The 22642-nt window shown below is 37.1% G+C and overlaps 2 protein-coding genes across 5 annotated transcripts in view; both read left to right on the forward strand.

Moving 5' to 3' along the window:
- Positions 1-4198, forward strand: part of pnpla6 (patatin-like phospholipase domain containing 6) — a 34853-nt gene extending 30655 nt beyond the window's left edge. For all 4 annotated transcript variants that reach the window (XM_085277428.1, XM_085277426.1, XM_085277427.1 and 1 more), the window contains 6 exons: positions 99-247; positions 585-737; positions 1367-1483; positions 1610-1697; positions 1980-2125; positions 2472-4198. In XM_085277428.1, the coding sequence (XP_085133554.1) occupies positions 99-247; positions 585-737; positions 1367-1483; positions 1610-1697; positions 1980-2125; positions 2472-2546 (728 nt within the window). In that variant the 3' untranslated portion in view covers positions 2547-4198. The remainder of the gene's footprint in view (positions 1-98; positions 248-584; positions 738-1366; positions 1484-1609; positions 1698-1979; positions 2126-2471) is intronic.
- Positions 4199-9614: 5416 nt separating this feature from the next.
- On the forward strand, positions 9615-14133 carry LOC146572955 (ependymin-like). The gene is made up of 6 exons (XM_085278706.1): positions 9615-9759; positions 10059-10093; positions 11345-11479; positions 11812-11995; positions 12416-12503; positions 13637-14133. The coding sequence occupies exons 1-6, from the start codon at positions 9615-9617 to the stop codon at positions 13785-13787; spliced, it is 738 nt and encodes a 245-aa protein (XP_085134832.1). The 3' UTR covers positions 13788-14133.
- The last annotated feature ends 8509 nt before the right edge of the window (positions 14134-22642 follow it).

A 22642-nucleotide genomic window follows, 5' to 3' on the forward strand; every position in this document is an offset into this window, starting at 1 on the left:
TCTTATCATCTCTGCTGCCGGATTTTGTGACGCTATGGTCGTTCGTCTGCGTGATTGTGTGCTTGTGTGTGAAAAAACTGGTGTTAAACGTCTAACAGCGGACATTGCGAGGAACACGGGTGCCAGAACAGTCATTGCCATCGACGTGGGTAGTCAAGATGAGACTGACTTGTGTAACTATGGCGATTGCCTGTCGGGCTGGTGGTTGCTGTGGAAACGGATCAATCCCTGGGCAGAGAAAGTAAAGGTACTGGATGCAGGAGTTTTCCTGTCTTAGATTGGGCTAACATAAATGTCTTTTGTAACTGAGTAAGTGGAGTCCAACAATACTGGTTCCAAATGTTTCTATTTGGCTCGAGCTAAAACTTTCTTAGAGGGTGCCAAAATTTTTCTATGAAAGATTTTTCTGGGAAAAAGCCTTTTATGGGTTGGCAGTATGAGGCAGTGGTACCTTTTGAGTCCATCTGATCAATGTGTAGCATATCCAATTCTGCTATGGAATCAGCAGATTCATCTTTATTTATTTATTGTGAAATCTGGTAGTGTGTTGTCTGAATAAAGATCTATGATACTCCCTTCTGTAGGTGCCGGACATGGCAGAGATCCAGTCACGGTTGGCCTATGTGTCGTGCGTGCGACAGTTAGAAGTGGTTAAGAAGAGTGCCTACTGTGAGTACATCAGACCACCCATTGACCGCTTCAAGACCATGGACTTTGGCAAGTTTGATGAGATCTATGTGAGTTACTTACCCAGTATGGGGTTTTTAATTGCACAAAAATACACTTTATTTGTGTGAACCTGAAATCAGGCTACTTCCAAAATGGGTGTAATCTCTTTGAAGGGTGAGAATCTGAAAAACAAGTACGATCACACATCCTATCACTACACAATTGATTATACACCTCTAAGCATATATGGTTAAATATTTCCTAATACAAATGACAATAATAAAATCTAAACCCATCAAGTACAGTTGTGTAAATCCCTAGTCTCATATTATGGATCAGCTTTAAAATTCGTGTGTCTATCATCTGATTATTTGGGCAAAAAAGGGAGAAGTACTACTTTGGTTTCTGTTTATACTGGAAAACAATGTGGGCTTCTTTGAAAATGGAATCGACAGCTAATTTTTTAAATGTTTTTTTTAAGTAAAGCTACTAGCTTTAGATAGTATATTGCAACATAAGAAAAGCTATCACAGCTTTAATTAGTCAACTGTTGGTTTAACATCCCATAGTGCAAATATAAATGTTTATTATTACTCTAAATACACCACAGGATCCATCAGTGTTTCAGTCTGAATTTAAATCAGTTGGTCTGTTTCTAAACACTTACAACTTTCATTTGAACTACTGTGTATTGCAGGATGTGGGCTTTCAGCACGGCAAGTTAGTGTTCACTGGCTGGGCTCGGGGTGACATCATCGAGAACATGCTGAAAGACCATCGTTCAGCCGACTACAATGACAGCAAGAGAACAGATGTGAGAAGGGCACATACGCACACTTAAACTATTAATCCTATCTTACATGGCTGCTGTAACTCGTGTCTTTAAAGGTGAACCTGCAAGTTCTATATGTAATACTAATAATAACATGTTGTCCATTAGTCCTACACGTGTCCAGGAGCTGACTTCACTGATCTTGCAGAGATTGTATCGAGGATAGAGCCAGTCCAAAGCTACCTTGCTGCAGAAGGTAAATAATTACTAATTCATTATTGTCTAGAAAGAGTTGCTCTTGATGTTTTGTTGGAATATATTTTCCTTCTGATGTAGAATAGTAAAGACAGAGCTTACAGCATTCTCCTTTGTGACAACGTACAATTCAATAAGTCTGATAAATAAGGAATTGTATCCTTGTCTCTTTTCTTGAATATAATAGGGGATGTTCCTGATATTTTATGAGTGCCACCTTAAATGGATGGGTCAGTCTCAATAATTTCTTTCTATAATATCTCCTCTAAATCTTTCTGATCAGCGGAGGAGTCGGACTGTCTGACAGAATATGAGGAAGATGGAATGGACACAGTAAGAGAGGAAGAAGGGGAGGAAGAGGAGGATGAAGCAGAGTACCCTGAAGACCACTCTCCTGGGGAGTGGGGACAGAATGGAGTTTTTCAGACGGTAACACTACAGTTTTAATTCTCTGAGCTCCAGCAACCAGTCTTTGCTCCAATGAAACAATAATAACTCACCTCTTTAGATGAAAAGCTCTCCAGCAAATCTTCAGACCCTTAAAATGCTTCAATGTTTATTACACTCCACATTACAAATAATACAATGAAACATACAGTCACCATACGCTTTATTATGTCAAACATGCTAGTACCAAGGTCCTGTAAACCTTCCTAAGACATTTTATGTTTGATATCTTGTGTCCAAGATGAGATTTTGTCAGGCGAGAAACGGAGGATCTCTTGGCATTAGATTTAAGTTACACCAAATGGTTAAAACACTGTCTTCTCTACAGGATGAGGAGAAATCTGTGAGGCAACGTCGGAAACTTGCCAGTGACTCCAACACCTCTGAAGTCTCAGACTGCTGACAGTCGGCCACGAAGGAGTAGGAGGATAAGACTAAGGGTCCATAAATTTTCAGTGTTAGATGTGGGCATCACACTCAGCCCTTGCATCTACTAAAAACTCAGAGTTTTCTTTCTGGAGCATAGCCACTTATTGTCTAAACTGCTGAATCTTCTTTGCATCAAGTGACTTTCTCCTGATTATGCGGTTTAAGAACAGGCTTTGAAAATTTACCCCACCCAGAATCTGTCTCTTCAGACACGTCAACTTTACTGTAATTCCAACCATAACAAAAACTGAGACTCTAAACTTCCATTTCAGCAACTGGAATCACCTGCATGTTCCTTCTGTTTCTCTAAATCTTTATGTACATCTTTAATGTCAGCACACCTTATCTGCACTGTGTCATTGATGATTTGACATACATAGTCCTCAGTTCTGATGTGTGCTTGTTCAGATGAGTGTGTGTGGGTTACCTGTGTGTTGGAGTGACTGGTACTGATGTGTAAAGCTGTGAATTGTTGAAATGGTAACTGGGCACTAAAAGGAAAAGTAGGGAGCATAGACAGAGCTGTAATTACTAATAATGTAATTATGTTAAGCTTATCCTAGATACCATGTAGAAAGTCAGTTAGGGAATGCTACAGGAAGAATGGCAAATTGTTATCACCAAAGTGGAGTGGTTGAATGAGCAGAAATATTTGTGAATTAATGCAGTGGACAGGTTTCAAAAATACATTATTGAGATAAAGCTGGGTGGATGGGGAGGAATATGGAGTGTGCGGTGAAAGTTAGGGATGAATGTGAGTGGACGACATTTTGTCTGTGTGCTAAAAATCTGCCGTTTGAGTTGTTTTTTTTGAGATGATGCCAGATAAAGACGATGCCTTTTCTACCAGAGTTCAACACACTCAGAATGAGCATGACTGTGGAGCGATCATTTGACTGACACTAAACAACAAACAAGTTTGCGTCTGCCTATGCTTAGGCAAGGTCACACGCACAGTACTCAGGGTTCCTGCGTATGACTTGACATTTATGCCAATAGTGTCCTCTGGTGATAACAAGGTGTACGTGTGAGTGCATTGCAAATTTTGGAGTAATGATAATCTCCAAAACGAGCCAACATTATCTATAAAACCCTGACAATATCAACAGATTGTATGTGGATAATACGCAGAAATCCCGAGTAATCCTAAACCTCTAAATCACAGAAGTTCACCTAATATAATATTTAATTCATATGGACCTCTTGTAGAAACTGTAACAAGATTATATTAAAATACACAAAATGTTCATATTAATATATGTATATGAAGTGAGAATTTGTAAGTTGATGCTTTGCTGCAAACCAAGGGAACTTACACTGGAAAAAAAAGGGGTTTGTTCTTGTAACATCAGTTCAGTTATTATGGACAGTTGCCAGACTTGTTTTCGTTTTCTTTTATTTATACATGTCAACTAATTCATTTTTAAACTCGGAGACAGGATCGTATGTTGTTTTAATGAACTTGGCTTGAGCACTTTGCACTGAAATGTTTGAGTTTATTCCTTTTCTTTAAAGATGGTTGTTTTAATGATTGCCCTGAAACTTGAGATGCCAAGGGAATCTAAGGTATAAAAAAAGGTTAATATTTAATATGCATATTGAAAAATAAATATAATATGCATCCAATTATGTGTAACCTGTATTGTTTTTGTCTATCAAACTGTTTTTATGAGATTTACTTGTCTCACATCTGTCTACTAGCTGTGATTTTCAGCTTATTTTAAAAGGATACTGATTTTGGTCTACACCAGAAGTTTATTTGCAGCAAAAATGTTTGCTTGCTTCATCAGGTAGAGGAGCATTTCATGCGGAAAACTGGCAGATCTGTAGTATCCTATTGTTTTTTGTTTTTTCTTTAAAAGTTTTTTTTTTTAAAGTGACTAAATAATAATAAAAAAGTTAATCAAACAAAAAAGGACAAATAAAAGTCCATTTATTATAGTTTGTAATGTGGAGCTTTCGTATTATAATACTTTTTTTCTTATAATAACTTTAAACAACCATATTTTTCCAACATATGCTGAAAGAATTACTTTAACTTAACGTTAAGTGACATGAACAAAGTCACAAGTCAAGATTAGTTGAAGGCAGTCTTGCTCGAGAACACATGCAGGTAAGTTTCTTCCCTGCAGTTCACTTTTTTTTCGTTTGCTTGTTTTGTTAAAAATTCGACAAACTTGATATGTACGAGTCAAGAGTAGGGAGCGAGCAATAATAACAGCATGAAGCTACTGATGACAATCAGTGTTGTTTTTTGGCTTTTCTGTGTTGAGAACTAAGGAAAGTTAACAAACCTGTTGATAAGTCCATGAAGCTCTAAACTCATTGAATCTACTTAAAATACTACCAGTTATAGCTTCTTAGCTTAGTACAATCTAAGGATATTCACCACTTTGTACAAGTGCCATGGTACAAATAAAAACTAAATTCTGAAAATGTTCATAAATTTAAAAGTGTATTGTTGCAAAAATGTATCTAAACAGTCTAAAGACAGTTATCATTAAATATTTAGAAATATTTATATTTATTTACTTATACAATAACTTATTACTGTTCCAGTAGTTCAGGTGGATGCAATTTTGAGAAATCTTGTATCTAGCCGTAACTTTTAAATGATTTTAACCATGGATCAAATTTATGCATATTTTCTTGAATAATTTCTTAATTGTTTGCTTAATAAAACAAAAAACAAAAAAGCAGCCAGTTTGCATCTAGAAAGGGCTATTAAAATAATAGCCATGTATTCCTAAGTTTAATTATTCATTACTCACTTAATTGTTATTGTTTTACTTCTATAATCTGTGGGGGAGATTAAATTATTCTTATCTAACTTTTATTTAACTGCAGTCGTGAAATAAATGTAGGAAGTACAAGTACAGTATTTCCTTCTGTTGTAGTGGTGCAGAAGTAGAAAAACAAGTAAAGTAAAACTACCTCAAACTTGCTGGCTTGTGCTTGAGTGATTTGTGTTTGTTACCCTGGTAACTGTAGAGAGTAAAATTGGAACAAAGTGCTGAATCAACAACCAAACTGCCAGCGTGTTGATAAAATAAATACTTTGGTTTGCATTTAATATTAACCAAGTAAAACATTTGATCCACAGTGACCTCCTGTAAATTATGCCCCTTTTTATGTGGTGTAAACGACTATCAGTCCTAAGATAAAGATGGAGCACCTTCCAACTTTTTCTAATCACTATCAGTAGTCAGTGGCAGCTGTTTCCATTTGACCCATATTCTGAATGGTCATGTAGTGGGCGTTTATCTGTATGAAGGTTTCCCTTTTATTTAATATGTACACTCAGTAAATCTTTCTACAATTATACCATATATCAAAATAAATAATAAAAGTATAAAATAAAAAAAACCCAGACAAGAGTAGCTTAAATTTAGATTTTGACCTGTCCTCTTTAACGTGTGACTGATATATATCTATATATATCTATATCTGTATATATCTATATATATCTATATATATATCTATATCTATATATAGATATAGATATATATCTATATATCGATATATAGATATATATACATTCGAAAGAAGGGACTGCTCTCACAGCTAGAGATTGACGAGGTACAACACAAATGCTACGGCAAGGAGGAGTCAGGACGCCAGGTCAGGGGGGAGATATCATCACCCCCACCCGAGATTGGGTACATAGCCCCAAGTGCGATAGGAGAAGGATCGTTGAGTGCGAGAGGAACTGACCTGAAAAATAGGATCATGGCCAAGCTTGAAACCTGGATCCCCCGTAGCCGGTTACCAAGATTACGTGAAGTACCCTCAGAAGGTCTGCTAGATGATGTTAATGCAGCACTACAGGCAATACCTACAACCACGATTACCGACACTAACAAGCTGATCTACAATACGGCAGCAGTGATCAGTGAGATGCTTGGCTACAAGTTGAACAGCGACAAGGGGCAGTACCCTCCATGGAGAAGGAGGCTAGAGGGCAAGATCAAAGTAGCACGGAGGGAGGTTAGCCAACTAACAGAGTTGCAGAAAGGTGCGACAAATACGGTGCCTAAGAAATACAGCAAGCTGTCCATACCTGAGGCCTTGGAAACTGCCAAGCAAAGACTCACAGCCTTGGCCAGCCGCTTGAGGAGGTACACCAGAGAGATAGAAGGCAGGAGAATAAACCAGCTGTTCTCCACAGAACCAGCAAAGGTGTACTCTCAGTGGCAAGGGAACAATAATAAGAGAACAGCACCACCAAGGCTGGAGACGGCGCAATACTGGAAGAGCATATGGGAGAAGGACGCAACCCATAACGGCAATGCTCAGTGGCTAGAGGATCTGAGGGCAGACCACAGCGACCTCCCTGAACAGGGTCCAGTAACCATCACAGTGGCAGATATCCAAGAAAGGGTCTCCAGTATGAAGAGTTGGACAGCACCAGGGCCTGACATGGTTCACGCCTACTGGCTGAAGAAGCTGACTGCACTCCACGAGCATCTGGCAGCACAAATGAACCAGCTGCTAGTTAACGAGAGACACCCGGAATGGCTAACCGAAGGCCGGACGGTCCTGATCCCCAAGGACCCCAAGAAGGGACCGGTCCCCTCCAACTACCGACCAATAACCTGCCTCAGTACTACATGGAAGCTCCTGTCAGGCATCATATCGGATGAACAGGCACATGGGTCAATACATGAGCGGGACACAGAAAGGAATTGGCAAGAATACCAGAGGCGCAAAACACCAGCTACTGGTAGACAGAACAATCAGCCGAGACTGCAAGACCAGACTGACCAACCTGTGCACTGCCTGGATTGATTACAAGAAGGCCTATGACTCAATGCCCCACAGCTGGATACTGGAATGCCTAGAATTGTACAAGATCAATGGGACCCTAAGAGCCTTCATCAGGAACTCAATGGGGATGTGGCGTACAACACTAGAGGCCAACTCCAAGCCCATAGCACAAGTCACCATCAAGTGCGGGATCTACCAAGGAGATGCTCTGTCCCCACTGCTGTTCTGCATAGGCCTGAACCCCCTCAGTGAGATCATTAACAAGACTGGCTACGGATACCGACTACGGAACGGAGCAGTTGTCAGGCCTATGCATTTGCCTGCGGGATCCCCAGGTACTTGTAACTGTCCTCTATCTCTGCAATGTTGCCTTCTGGTAGTTCAATCCCCTCAGTTCTGACTACCTTCCCTCTCTTTGATACCATCCGACTACACTTCTCCAGTCCGAACGACATTCCAATGTCATTGCTGTATAGCCTGGTAGTGTGGATCAGTGAATCGATGTCTCGTTCACTCTTGGCATACAGCTTGATGTCATCCATGTACAGGAGGTGGCTGACAACTGCTATATATATAGATATAGATATATATATATATGCATAGGCCTGAACATATATATATATATATATATATATATATATATATATATATATATATATATATATCTATATCTAGATATAGATATATATCTAGATAGAGATATATATCTAGATAGAGATATAGGTATATATATAGATATATATAGATAGATCATATTTTTAAAAATTACTTTTAAGACTTTTTACAGATCTCACTGTTTGTGAACATAATTTTTAAGCAGATTCCCCAGACATCTTCCTCATTTATTTTTCAACAGGCATTTTAAGATCATTTAATCATGCTGTTATATTAATGCTACTTGTTATTTATATGAAATTTAGCACTGACAGTAACGCACACAATGTATTTAATAGCTTCTGCTTTTTCACCCATTTCTCTTGGTAAAGTATTTGATAATCCTTCTTTATTTACCACTATGCATTCTGCTAATTTGAGAGTCAATTGTGTAAAGACAGATTTATATATATGATGAACATGCATATGCTGATATACATTTTTATTTTTTTCCCAAATCTCTTTCCACTGGAAATTGGCCTTGTGTGAACTGTAATGCCCTGAATAAAGAGGGTCATTTATCACACTCACTCACAGGTAAAAATAAATAATAATAACAAGTAAAAAATATATTTATTAAAGTGTCATTGTGGATTTTGTTATGTAGGGAAGAATAATAAGAAGGTGACCGTTAGAATTTCTGAACATTAGAGGAATATTTGAAATAATGACATTATTAATCAGCTACAGTTGGGCTACTGAAAAGTGGTGGCGATCATATTTGTTTTTATACAAATACTCAACACATAAAGTAAGCATTACTTTTTGTATTTTGGTTAATGTTGATGTATTAATCATTGTTGCCACTTGTGGTATTCAAAACCTAGAATGTCAGTGGGCAGATCACCTCAGCAGGATTGATAACCTATCATGCTTTTAGAGTATGCAAGTTAAAAACGTTAGTTTTTAAAGCCGGTGAGACCTTTGGTCTGTACTAACTGATGCTTTTAAGTGAGTCAGTTGTTTAATTTTTAGTTCCCCCGGTAGAAGTGCATAACCAAAGGATCCTGAAGAACTCGCCACAGTGTGACATTCAGATATGCTTTTGTCATCAAGGCTGAGAAATAAGCAGGTGGAGTTATTTAGAATAACATGGGAATATTTACATCTGCAGTTAAAAGATTGGAGCCATTTAGCCCATTAACTAATGATTTACAGGTAAATTTGTTTTTGAGAAAGGCACTAAATCTTCAGGTTTGAATAGCACAAACTGTAAGAAGACTTGCAACACATGCAATGCAAAATAATTATAGGTTAAGGATTAATTGTTTGCAATAACCTTCAAAAAGGGCTATACTATTAATGTTCATTTTTATTATTATTAATTTTTATCTTTCAGATTAAGGACCTTTTCTTTAATACTTTAATGACATTCTATACACCCCTTTTTTTTTTTTTTGCAAAAGATATGTAAATTTAAGATAAAATATAAGGCATATTAGAATAGCCTACTTGCATTTTATTTTCAGTTTAAGTCATGAGCTTTAGGCTTCAACATTAAAAACAGCCATGTCTTGTAAACTGTAAAGTACAACTGTTAATTATTTAGTGAAGTAGATAGTCCAGAAAACGCACAAGGACGTCACATGATGTGGGCACTGCCTCCTGTTAGCAGATTTATATGGAAGTGTTTCCTGAACCAGAGCGCTCACAGATTCTCCTGGTCCGGCGACTCTGCAACTTTCTCACCATGAACTTCATTAGTGTGCTGTCCTGCCTGAGCCTCTTGCTGGCAGTGGGTGTCGCCCAATACCCAAAACCCTGTGGTGAGTATGGACTTAGATGAACAAGATACTCAAACTGATGTCTATATCTGTGTTAAGAGACCTGCTAAATGTGCCTGAAACAGAAATATGAAAAAACTCAATTCATAATGTTAGAAAAGTTATTTTTACTCAGAGACACAGACATATTTTTTAATCTATCTTAAAAACCAGGTATAGTCAAACTAGGCTGCCAAGATTAATTTGTATAGTAAGCTAAGGTTCTCCAATGAGTATATTTATGCATTTAATTTTAGATTGTTATAACAAATGAAGCTTGACTTTGACTTTCTGTTCCACAGTCGTTCCAGAGCTGCTGAGTGGAGGGCTCACTGTGGTGAGTTCACTGATGTGCTCCACAGATAATCTTTAGGAACTTACTATATATCTCTATTGCTCTGATCAGTGTTAAGCAAACTTCTCTTGCATTTTATGCCAACTAAACCCTTTTCTGTTGGATGTAATATGTCCTTACATAATAGTATGATTATGCAGCAACAGAGCAGTTTTTTGTGCCTTAATATGTACGGATTAGGTTTTAACAGAGATGGAAAGTAATGAAGTCTAAATACTTCATTACTGTACTTAACTAGAATTTTCAGGTGTCTGTACTTTTCTTTAGTATTTATTTTTCTGACAACTTTTTATTTTTATTCCCTACATTTTTAAAAAATATCTGTACTTTCTAGTTCACGCATTTTCAAAAAAAGCTTGTTACCTTTGGTTTGTCGCACACTTGGTTTGCCTAACCCGCACTTCAGCATCTAGCCAAACACATGAGTGTGTGTGCAGTTTGTCACACAGAGTGTTGCTAGCTATATTCATATTGACACTATATTGCAGTGGTATTGGATAAACTGGAAATGCAAAGTTTACATGTAAGTCCTCACTTTTGTAAATCAAATATTGGGTCTGTACGTGTGGCATTATATTTTTACATATTGTGAAACATGCTGCAAAACAATCTGAATGCATTATTTAAAGGTTTCATGAAAATACTCAGAAGTTTTGAAATGAATTTGAAATTAAGCTGATTGTGGCTGTATACAGTATAATATGAAGACAGCATAAACAGCTTACTGTCAGTATAAAGGATGGAAACCAGCCAGGACAACTTATGAAATAACTGCTGATGTATTGTTGAATTCAGCTGTGTAGATCCACAAAGACCAGGTCAGCTGATCAATAAGCTGAAGTTGAAGTACTTCAACTTGTACTGAAATATGTTTTAACATTAGTACCTGGGTTTTAGACATTAACTAGAGACAAGTTCAGGAATATATGTTTGAGACATTCACTTTCTCACATGCTCACAAGCCTCACAAGATGATATCATTTGCTTCAGATGAGTTCTCACAACTAGAAACACTTCATTTCATTGAGACAAAGATTTTGTTGCTTGGATGGACACATGATATCCAGTTTCTTGCTGTGAATCAATTAGACAGTTCTCTGTGCTTTTCTCAGTAGTGCAGTCAGACATCATACAAACTTTTGAACTAAAGACATAGCAGATTAAATATAATTTAATGACCATTAAGTAATGTTTAGGTCATTCATAAAACTGGCTTTTATCTCTCCTTTTCAGATGACTGGCGATGGACTCATCTCCTCAACGGGATTAATAACCTATGATGCTTTGGGACAGAGGATGCGAGTTAAAAACTTCGGAATTGGTGACAATCAGGACTTTGCTCTGGACCAGCTGATGCTTTTTAGAGAGGTAGTAAAGCCTCATTACACTGTTGATGTTTTGTGTTTTTTTTCCTTCATAATGATCCCTCCCACTTCAAAAAGTATCTAAATATCATTCAAATTACTCATTTCTTCTGTCTTACCTAACACATAAACAGAATTCCAATCTTTAGAATAAAAAAATAAATAAACGTAGTGTGACATTTGAAAAAATAAAATGAAAGTATAAAATGACAAAAACACACTGATATTTATGCAAACATATTATAAGACCGTGCTGGCTACAATACTACAGTGGCAGCATACAAGCCAAGATGTGAACAGGCAAAGAGCATTCACTCTCTTTGTTCATCCTTTCAGGGGGTCTATTACGAGTCCAACTGGAAAACACTCTCTTGCAAGAAGATGAAGCTGGATTCCTCCTTCATTCCCATGCAAGTTCCCCCTGATGCTAAACTGATGGGTCAGGTGTTCATGGGCTCCTCCTCCTCTTGGGGAATGGGTGTGCTAACCAACACCTGGTATGGCAGTCTTTCAGAAAATGGTAAGAAGAAGCAAAAATAAATGTCTTCTGTACTAATTCTAAGGCTGAAAGGCCATGAATACTACCACTAGTGCTATGTGCTATTTTCATTATTTTGGAAGGCAAATTTTAATTTATTTTTGTGTAAATGTACACACTGATTGGTAATTTCAAGTAGACATTGTAGTAAAGGATTGGCAGTATGTTACAATAAACCTTTCTATCCTACTAGTTATTAGGTTAAGCCAATGTACTACTAAATGACCAAATTACCTTTGCCTGTGCATGCATGTCGAGCATAGTGACAAGAAGTGTAAATTCCTATTTATGACAAAATAAAAAGAAATAGTAGTGAATTTAGTAAATGTAAAATAACACTTTTTTTCCATTTATGCCACTCAGGTAGCCTGTTTACATATAACTTATACTGTATGTTTTCAGGCTTTTATTCAACTGTCTTTACTGAGATCGGCTGCATCCCTGTGTCCTTCACAAGCTATACTCCACAATCTGGGTGGCTCACTGTCAGGTAACTGTAAGAGAGTCTGTCTCGAATGTAAAGGGAAGGTATGTAGACAGACTCAGCAAAAAAAAGTTGAGTTATGAGAAAAGGGTAGATTAGATAAGATTTACAATATTCTACATGACATATGAAACTTAGACATAAATGAAATTCCATAAATTAATATATACTAACCAACATGATAGGCACACAACACACACAGCACACCTCTCCCCATCTGAAGCCTACACAGCCAATTAGTCCAGATATACCAATAGCTGGTAAGCCAGTAAAACTACAAAGCAACATGAACATCTGAGAAACACATAACACTCAGTAATTTATCACTAGCTCAATTTCATGGCTAAATGGTTCCCTATAAATAAATAATTAAAAATTCAATAATAATTCGAATATTCTTAACAAATCCATTTAAAACAAGCCTTCCTACAGAAAGACCCCCCCCCCCCCCCCCCTTCCCAACTTGGTTTGGCCCAGTGATGTCAATCATGACATCACCAGCACTATAAAAGTAACAAGATACTTGACCTGCATGGATCCTGGGGAAAATTTTTTTTAAAAAAATTGAACATTATAAAATACACTTGAAAATGTATGTGTGTGTATTTCCTTTAACTTGATCAACTGTTTTGATGTTAACCACAAATTTAACACACACACAAAGTGAAGCAATGTTACCTTAGGATTGGCAAACCACAGCAAATAAGCACAAGCAGACAAAACAATATAATGTTGTGTGTAAAATTAACACGCATAAGACAAATGGTGAGTGTTAAAGTGTGCAAATGCTCCACCCACTTTGTCGCAGTAATATAAAACTAAAACAGACAAAATGGAACAAAAACTGTGCTAATGATATTAAAAACAACTTCAGCAACCATTTTAGATTTGAGAGGGAATTTCTTTTTATTACAGTATGTCTAACAATATAATGCAAACACATATCATATTATTATATTATACAGTAGAAAACAGAATCATATGTATGAGAACCTGTTTTGGATTTTTGACCCTGAACCATGCAAAAGTTAAGACACTGAAGTGTTACGGCGTTCTATTCTCTGCTTTCCATCTGTAAATTTTGAATTTGATGTTGGTAACCTAGTCATACAAGTAAACTTGTATTTTTTTAATTTCAGCACCTTCAACTGGGTAATTGGCACCTCAAACCCTATGGACTACTTGCCTCCTGATTTCTGTGCCAACTCTGAACTGGAGGAAACAGAAACACCACATAATTTCTTCACTGTCATGGAGTCTCTGGCCATGAAGAGCAAGAGAATAGAGTAAACATCTTGAGCATCTTGAGAAAGATAATTACAGATAATTACAAATCCTGTCCCTCAGCAGAAATCCATATTTGACCTGAATGATTCAGTCATCATCATGAGATGATGACTGGATCATCATGTCATTTTAAAGTTACATTAACATGACATCCAGCAGAGTTGTCATCTGCAATTCACAGACCTTACCTTTGGATTGTAGGTAGAAAATGTAAATAAAAAAAATCTATATTATTAGAGTGAGAACTACAGATACGCAGTCAACACTACATAAAGGAGACCTTCAAATAACAGTTTTCAGATTTGCTTTGTCTTCTGTCTTTGTCATTATGTCAATAAAATTATTTGCACTTAAATGCTTGTGTGGAAAATGTTAATATAATATCGTGGCTCAAGAGTTGGGAGTTTGCCTTGTAATCGGAAGGTTGCCGGTTCGAGCCCCGGCTCCGACAGTCTCGGTCGTTGTGTCCTTGGGCAAGACACTTCACCCGTTGCCTACTGGTGGTGTTCAGAGGGCCCGGTAGTGCCAGTGTCCGGCAGCCTCGCCTCTGTCAGTGCGCCCCAGGGTGGCTGTGGCTACAATGTAGCTCTCCATCACCAGTGTGTGTGTGTGAATGGGTGGATGACTGGTTGTGTAAAGCGCTTTGGGGTCCTTAGGGACTAGTAAAGCGCTATACAAATACAGGCCATTTACCATTTTTACCATTTGCATTTGCACATTCCTGCTGTTTGATTACACCTAAGTAAAGACTTTAAAGGAATTAACTGGGTACGCACGAAAAATTAGTGTCACCATATTAGTGTGAAACAACATGTAAAATATGGTTTTATGAAGAACAAAAGGATGTCATGGTGAAGATGACCTTTGTGTGCATCAAAATCTGAACTGCAGAACAGATTGCCGTTTTCAACATCTTACATAAATGTGTTTTCTTTTTATTTCCTTTACATTTTAATTTCCTTTTCATTTAGTTTGTTCAAAACATGGGTAAACCAAACTGAAAAATCAGGCAAACAATTGAAGAAAGGAAATGTGTCTGGGCTCTGTTGTCAGCTTAACGATAATCTTTGCATTCAACAGTATGATCAGTTAAGTATATATTTGCTTTGGTGTCAAAGATCCTTTCTTTGCATTTCCATGTAATCCCAAGAATAAAAGTTATGTCAGATTGATAAACCTGCATCACTTGAATGTTCAGAGGGTTAGAGTTTTTTCTCTAAGTAACTGCCATTGAAAACTGATAAAGATAAAGATCATAAAACGTTTATCACAGACTGCTCTATATTTATCTTCTGACTGAAAACTGTTTATAAACACACATACAGATAATCTATATGAAGCTACATATCAGAGGATCTGACCTAATAAATTTTGATACTGATCAGTGAAAGAGCCTTCCTGTATCAACAGTGAAGCTCTGTGATAATGTGCTTCTGCTGGTGCAATTGCATCAGCGTCTCTTTGAACTTCATATTGAGCGTTCCTGTAAACAGATACCAAATGAAAGAATGACATTAGGAATCAACTCCAGATCTTTTATCTGTCAAATGTTTTATTAGACATTGAGGGAACCAATCTCACATAGTCATAAAACAGTTTATTAGTCAATTATCCAACTGCTTTTGAACCTCTGAAACGGTATACAAATTGTTGTAATTCCTAAACAGTTAATGCAAAACTTACACAAATACATTGAACAAATTCAGAATGTGCAACAGGTGATTTGCATTAATGAAATCATTATACAATAAAATAGCCATCTTAATATTACACAAAATTAAAGTATAGCTTTTGGGTTATAACTTAACCATTTTATGTTATGATGAACAGGAATTTTATTTCAGTAATATTTCCTTTTCCAATGCATTTTCAATGTAGTTAATCATGAATTACCACAACTGATGACATAAGATTCTAACAATGAAAACAGCTTCAAGAAAGTGAGTGTAGAGTTTTTACATATACAATGCAAATCAAACAATAATCAATAATCAATGTATATTAGCACAAAATTAGTCATTTGGGGGTAATGTAGGAAAATGTATTTTTAAAATGAGGCTGTTTGCACTGTTCTCCATCAAGCATCTTCTAAAGAAGTCAGGATGCATCTAAACTGAGTGCAAAAGAGCAGAAATGAAAGTAGTGTATATCATGAGGGGCAAATTTGTCACATACATGTTCATTTTCTTGTTTAAATCAGGGGGAATCTGGGGAACAGATTTTAAAATCGATCAGAACCTTCAGAAAATTATTTATTATTCAGATAACTTGTTGTGCTTAACGTCTCACGTAGAAAACTGCAGTACTAGTCATTCTTCAGCAGATGGAGGCAGCATCCCTCATCATCTCAGATGATACTGCTTTCATTTGTCTTTTCCAACTGAATGTGCTGTAGTGTATGCGCTTGAGTAATCTGTGTCGTAAACCTCAATTACCTTGTTAATAATTATTATATAAGGCTTTAATAAATGTTCCCAGGGAACAACAGCCTAATGTTGCGTGTGTTTACCGAGAGCCTTATTTCTACAGTATACTCTGCATTCATATTTGAGTATGTCTTATTCATTCAGTGTTTTATATCATAAATATTGTACATTCAAATATTTTATGAGATGCATCTAAAAACTACAAATCAACTCTAGATGTGGCCTGAAATTCTGGCAGTTTTTGAGAATTGTTTTTCTAAAGGTTGTGTGGTGCAGTATCATTGTATACGACACCTGTGGTGTATTATCAGTCATACAGTTTTATATACGCTACCAGTGCTTCACATGAGAAGTTGCATTTGTTGACAAGTACATCAATAAACTCTTTAGTCCTTTTGTCAAGGTTATCTGTGACGCATAATATAATATATGACTGGTACTCGAGATAAATAGGTAAAGTGACACGAACACAATATCCAGCGCTGATGAGTTTGTATCTCGCACATAAAAAGAGTGTATCTTTATATGTCTTTTCTACTTTTCTTGAGGTACAGTATAATTCCTCCATGTCCTCTCATAGTCATACCTGTCTACACAATGAACGTCAATAATAACAGAATTTATTTTTATTAGTAGAGGATCATCACACTTATTTCACCTCAGGGAATTGTGAGTCATCGTCTAATAATCAACACTATGTTGTTCAGAGGTAGCTACCTAACCCCAGTGTGAAAAATTAGCCATCTGTCCTTTGTGATTTAAGAGTTGACAACCTGCTATGGAAGCATTAGCAGCAAAAATAGCCCTGCAAGTCTGCCCAATTATCAGTCTAATGATTCTCTAAGCATGCTGCGACCTAGGCTGAGAAATGTGCAGGAGGCTCACTGTAAAGTACCTGTTGTGATAAGAAATTACATTTATTTTGTTTAATTTATTTATTTATTTATTGGCCAGATTCACTTGAGCCTAAATGTTAACGTAGGAGGTGCTGTATGCAGATTTGTTAATTTTGTGCCTGATTGACCATCAGTCACAAAGTCACTGGAAAGTAGAAGCAATTTCAAACCCTGCTGCCTTAAAACTCTCATCAGTGGCAAATGAAAACGCCCAAATGAAATGGAAAAATAAAAAAGCTAAACACATTGAAATCACAAATACATTAACGGTAAATATTTGATGTTCAACGTGTTTAACTCTACTATTCATCCTGCAGTGACAGTCGCTTGGGCTGGCTGTCAAAAAATATGACCAAACCAAATAAAGATGTCGACAGGAACTGACCAAGCTGTGAAAATGCACTGAGGCACTATAGGAGCACATGCAATACTTCTGACAATCATTTGCAGCTGTGTCTGCCTGTGCTTCATGCTGTTCGCTCTACCCTCCAGCAGTAGCCAGTCTAACATCAGTGAACCGGTTCCCAGCCCGACTGGTAGCATAATGACATTTGGCACAGAAGGTTATGTTTACCTTTGCCACTATTGTAGCTGTGTTATCCTGCTAATAATTGCTGATCAGCACTAAATTCAAAGCACAGCTGAGGCTGATGGGAATCTTTTTCAAGCATATCAAGTAAAACTGGCAAATTTTAACATTATGATAAATGATTATATTTGTGGAAAAAAACACATACATTTGATTCAAACACGTCTAACACGAGACTTTTAGACAAATTGGCTTATTATCTTGTCTTTCAAATCAGGATGTCGTTATGTGTCGTTAAGCAGTTCCATCTGCAACTGATACTTCATCACAAATGTCCAGATACAAATTGGTGATCTGGTGCTGACTTATAGGGCAGCCAGTCCCTTTTCTCTGTTAGGATTTTATCTGTCTCAATGAGACAAACAAGTTAACACCGAGAAGAGCCAACCACTGGGTTTAGCTTTTGGTTTACTTTGGAATTACAGCATCCTTATAGCATCATTTTCTTCCACTGGAGAATATTTGATCAGGCCTATATGTCATCTGTATGATGTGTACAGAGAAGCTCTTGCTGTTTGATGCCAACACCCACAGTGCACATACAAACATGTCCTTGGTATAATATTGCTTCCTGTTGGATGAGTTATCCGGGAGAACGAGCACATGCTGCACTATGATGGCTGTTTTTGTTTTTAAACTCAAAATGTGCCACGTTTTCCCTCTGACTCATATGCAAACAGATAGTATTTAATTATATGGCAGTAACATCTCCATGCCTTTAGAAAATCACCTCACATTATCAAACACTCCCAGATGATCAAGTCACTGCATATTAAAATTGATTGCAGAGAAGCACATTAATTTACAAGTTCTTACAGGTTAACCTTTTTTTCACAGCATGTACCAAAAAGAAAGAAAATAGATCAGTAAATAAATGTATGAAATCTCGTTCATCCCCCACACACGGCAAATGGCTACAAAACCTCTTGTATTACTACTCAGTGTACTTATTGAGTACTCATCCAGCCTGATCAAAGAGCCCTAATTACAGGCATTAGTGAGTGATGACTCCAGTGAGTGGGTACTACACATACAAATAAGACTCTGTGTGCGAGGTTATAGGTTTTAATGTGTGTCTATGAGAATTTGTGGGTGTGTGAGTGTGAACTGCAGTGTGCTTTATAGCTTGTGATGCAGCAGAACATTGTTAGTCATTCTCACCTCACTATTCAGTAGAGGTTGATGGACATCAGAGGGTCAGCCACCAATTATCCTCTTTACGCAAATGAGAGAGGCAATTCCTCCTCTACATACTTCTCTAGCTCTGCTCCTCTTTCTTTCTTTCTTTGTCATTAATCTTCTAGCTGCCTCCTCATGTGTTTATTTGCTAACTGTACGAGCAGCAATGTACATTTTATTTAATAGTAAAGGAGATTTTACTGACATACACAATATATTTCCCCCCCCAAAAAGCACAAGGCATTCATTCAACCTGTGTGTAATTTCTGATTAGCACTCATCTTTACATCTACATTTATTTGAAAAGTGGAAGGTGAAAAGCCATCTTTGCAGGTTACCATGAAATTGAATGGGCATTGTAACCAAAATGGTATACACCCTAAAATTTAGTTTAAAGTAGATATCTACGTCAACCTAGCTACTCTTTCAAAAATACAAACATAAGTTTTTGTATTTTAATTCAAAGTGTCATTGATATTTTACAGCGACACTTGTCCATCTCAGCTACATAGACAAGTACCCAGATAAGTATTACTGGAAAGGAATTCCTTCAAATTTAAAAACATGTTTATGCCATACTGTATGCAAATTACATTTCCTCACATGATTATGCTCCATTGTGTGTTGCATTTTGAGCTTACTTGAATGGAAAAGCCTCTGAACAATCAAAACGTATTGTTCCCTGATGCTGGAAAGGCATGGTGTGATTAGCAATGTTGCCTCACAGCAAGAAGGATCTGGGTTTGAATCTGGTGGTTGTCTATGTCATAAATTGCTGTGTGGCAGGCAGGAGTTGGACCCAAAATGCAGGCACGAGGAAAGAACTCAGCTTTATTTGCTGGAAGGGGAAAGTTATACAAAAAGCAACCTAGAGACACAGGGCACTCCACACAGAATGAGGGACAACACAACACTGACTCAGAGAAACACAGGGTTTAAATACACTGGGAAGTAACGAGGGGAATGAGACACAGAAGGAGGGCACAGCTGGGAGAAATCAGAACTGACGAGACAAGGAAGCAAAGCAGGACACATTCACATAAGACACGGACCTTCAAAGTAAAACAGGAAGTATAAAACAGAGACGCGGACTTGACACGGTGGAGACAGCAACTAAGAAACACAGACATAAACCATGTCTGAGTTTTTTAGATGTCATAAACCTCTGCGTATTTTGGTTCTCAGAGGACTCTAAGAACCAAAACACACAGAGGGAAATACTAAGCTTGGAACACAAGAAACTAGACTCAAGGGAGTAACAAAAGACCAACCATGAGAACATGATTCACAATACAGAGTGACAGAAAACAAGAAGCTCAAACATGCAAAGACACAGACGTACACAGAACAGAGGGGGCACAGAGAAACATGAAGGGCACGGGATCAAAACTAGAAACCATAGAATAAATCACACGAGTACAAAATACAAGAATCACAAAGAACTAAACACGCTGGGTCAGGAGACCCAGGATCCTGACAGTCTAAGGCGATTGCAGAGGTGCTGAAGAGGGAGATGCCTACTGTTTCGAACCAAAAGTAAAGGGATTTTCTTTATACATGTCTTTTATTTTGCTTTTTGAATTAAGTCTCAATACTGCCTCCATGTCAAGCAAAGTCAAATTTTCAGCATTTTTCTTTTTTAAATTTTTTTTTTAAATAATCAAACTACTGTTTTTAAGCTAAAACATCTGCTGTGTGTTGGAAACAAGTAAAGCTTAGGACAGTGTTGGACAATCAGGTCAGGACATTCTCCAGTTGCTTTTTCTGACATGTCTGCTTCAGATGTGTCCTCACTATTGGAAATACTACATTTGGATAGGCAAGGGATGGCAATTCTCACATGACACATTACCCTGACTTGATAATAGGGAGCTGGCTGAGTAAAGATGTTTTAATGTCTGATCCCAGCTAAGTGAGACGCTAACATTCTCACATAGCTGAGACGAGTAAGACAAGCTCAGGGCTGCATTGTAAAAAATCACTTAACACTCTCCAAGAAAGCAAATACACACATTCCCCGCAGTTGTTTAACTATAACTTTAAATGATTGTAAATCGGGGTTTCATGTCATCATCATTGGATAGGTATGATATAAGGGTTTTACAGTTCTGTTAAATTCTTTTATTTGATGTTTTCAATCCAAATTTTTCTTAAGTTCATATTAGAGAAAACATTTAAAATTTGCAGTGTAAAATATGCAGACATGTTAACAACAACAACAAATTCACTTGTTTAGTTTGTTCTTTTACATTGAAATCACAAACCCAGTGTTCCTCAGTGAGTTTGTGGTTGCCCACACAGCAAAATCTCCAGTGTTAAATTAACACTAGAGAGTGTCTATATGGGTCCACACCTCTGAGTGTTAAATACAACACTGTTGAGTGTTAAATTAACACTTTTGACAGTGTTATATGTTTAAAAGTAACCTAGTCAGTTTTGAAGATTAACAATGGCTAACACTGAGAAGTGCTGATTTTCTAACACTGGAATATTTCTAACATTTTGAGTTATTTTCCAGTGTTAGAAAATCAGCACTGCTCAGTGTTAGCCATTGTTAATCTTCAAAACTGACTAGGTTACTTTTAAACATATAACACTGTCAAAAGTGTTAATTTAACACTCAACAGTGTTGTATTTAACACTCAGAGGTGTGGACCCATATAGACACTCTCTAGTGTTAATTTAACACTGGAGATTTTGCTGTGCATAAACAGGACTCTATCTGCCTCATCCATGCATGCAATGGGGTTTTCTTTATGTCAACTTAACTTAATATAATGAGAAGGTAAGGGCACGCTATAATATTTTAAAATACACTATAATTGTGAGTAAGTGCCCTCGAGTGCTAGTCCACTAAATGTTATGAAACTGTTTTTCAAAGTGAGAGAAAAAGCAGAAGTTAATTTGTGATAACGCGTTTTATGACTTTGCTGAGCGGGTCTGTGACACAAGCTTGTTTAAACAGGCTCAACAATACAGGCAAAACATATGGTCATGAATATGCTTACACACACACACACACACACACACACATATATATATATATATATATATATATATACACAAACAAGATCCCAGGCATATGCTACAACCTTTCCAAATACAATAATCTGGCATCATAAAGAAAGAAAAGTCATGTTATTCAGTTTGCATGACATAAAGCCTTTGACAGGTTCCTGTGAAACAGATATTTAATGTGTAAGTTATTTGCAGAACGAGTAATTCGATGTAAGGGATGAAAGCCATAGCTGAAGAGGGCACAAATAGAGGAAACCATGCTGTAAATCTGTTTGAGATTTGCTGCAGTAAATAGAATTGATCTCACTGGCTGACACAGAATTGTCCAAAGAGTCCCCAGGAGTAAACATATTGTTCTTCTTTTTTACCATTATCCAGGAAAATCTCCCCACATGTGTACCCCATCTGAGCTCATTGACTTCTCACAGAGGGTGACTTTTAGCACAAAGTTAAACAGGATTAAAAAAGCTTTTCCCAGAGTGTAGAATTAAATTCAGCCACTGGCAATGTCTGTTAACAGAGGGTGTTAATCTTAGTACATATCTGTTTTGAGATCTCTCTTCCAAAGTGAACATGTAAACTGAGAGGAGGTATTTGGTCTAAAGAAACTAGCTTTGCATACTAATAAGAAACTATATTGTAGTAATACAAATTATGTCACTGCAGTGGCACAGCTTAGCATTGCTTTACTCTACTAAGGGTTGTCTAAGGGTTGCATGTTTCTCATGTTGTTGATATGTCTGTTGTTTT

The sequence above is a fragment of the Mchenga conophoros genome, linkage group LG6 (genome assembly GCF_057382185.1).
Source record: "Mchenga conophoros isolate Kocher_MC1m ecotype Shallow Benthic linkage group LG6, M_conophoros_male_GT1.1, whole genome shotgun sequence".
NCBI lineage: Eukaryota > Metazoa > Chordata > Actinopteri > Cichliformes > Cichlidae > Mchenga > Mchenga conophoros.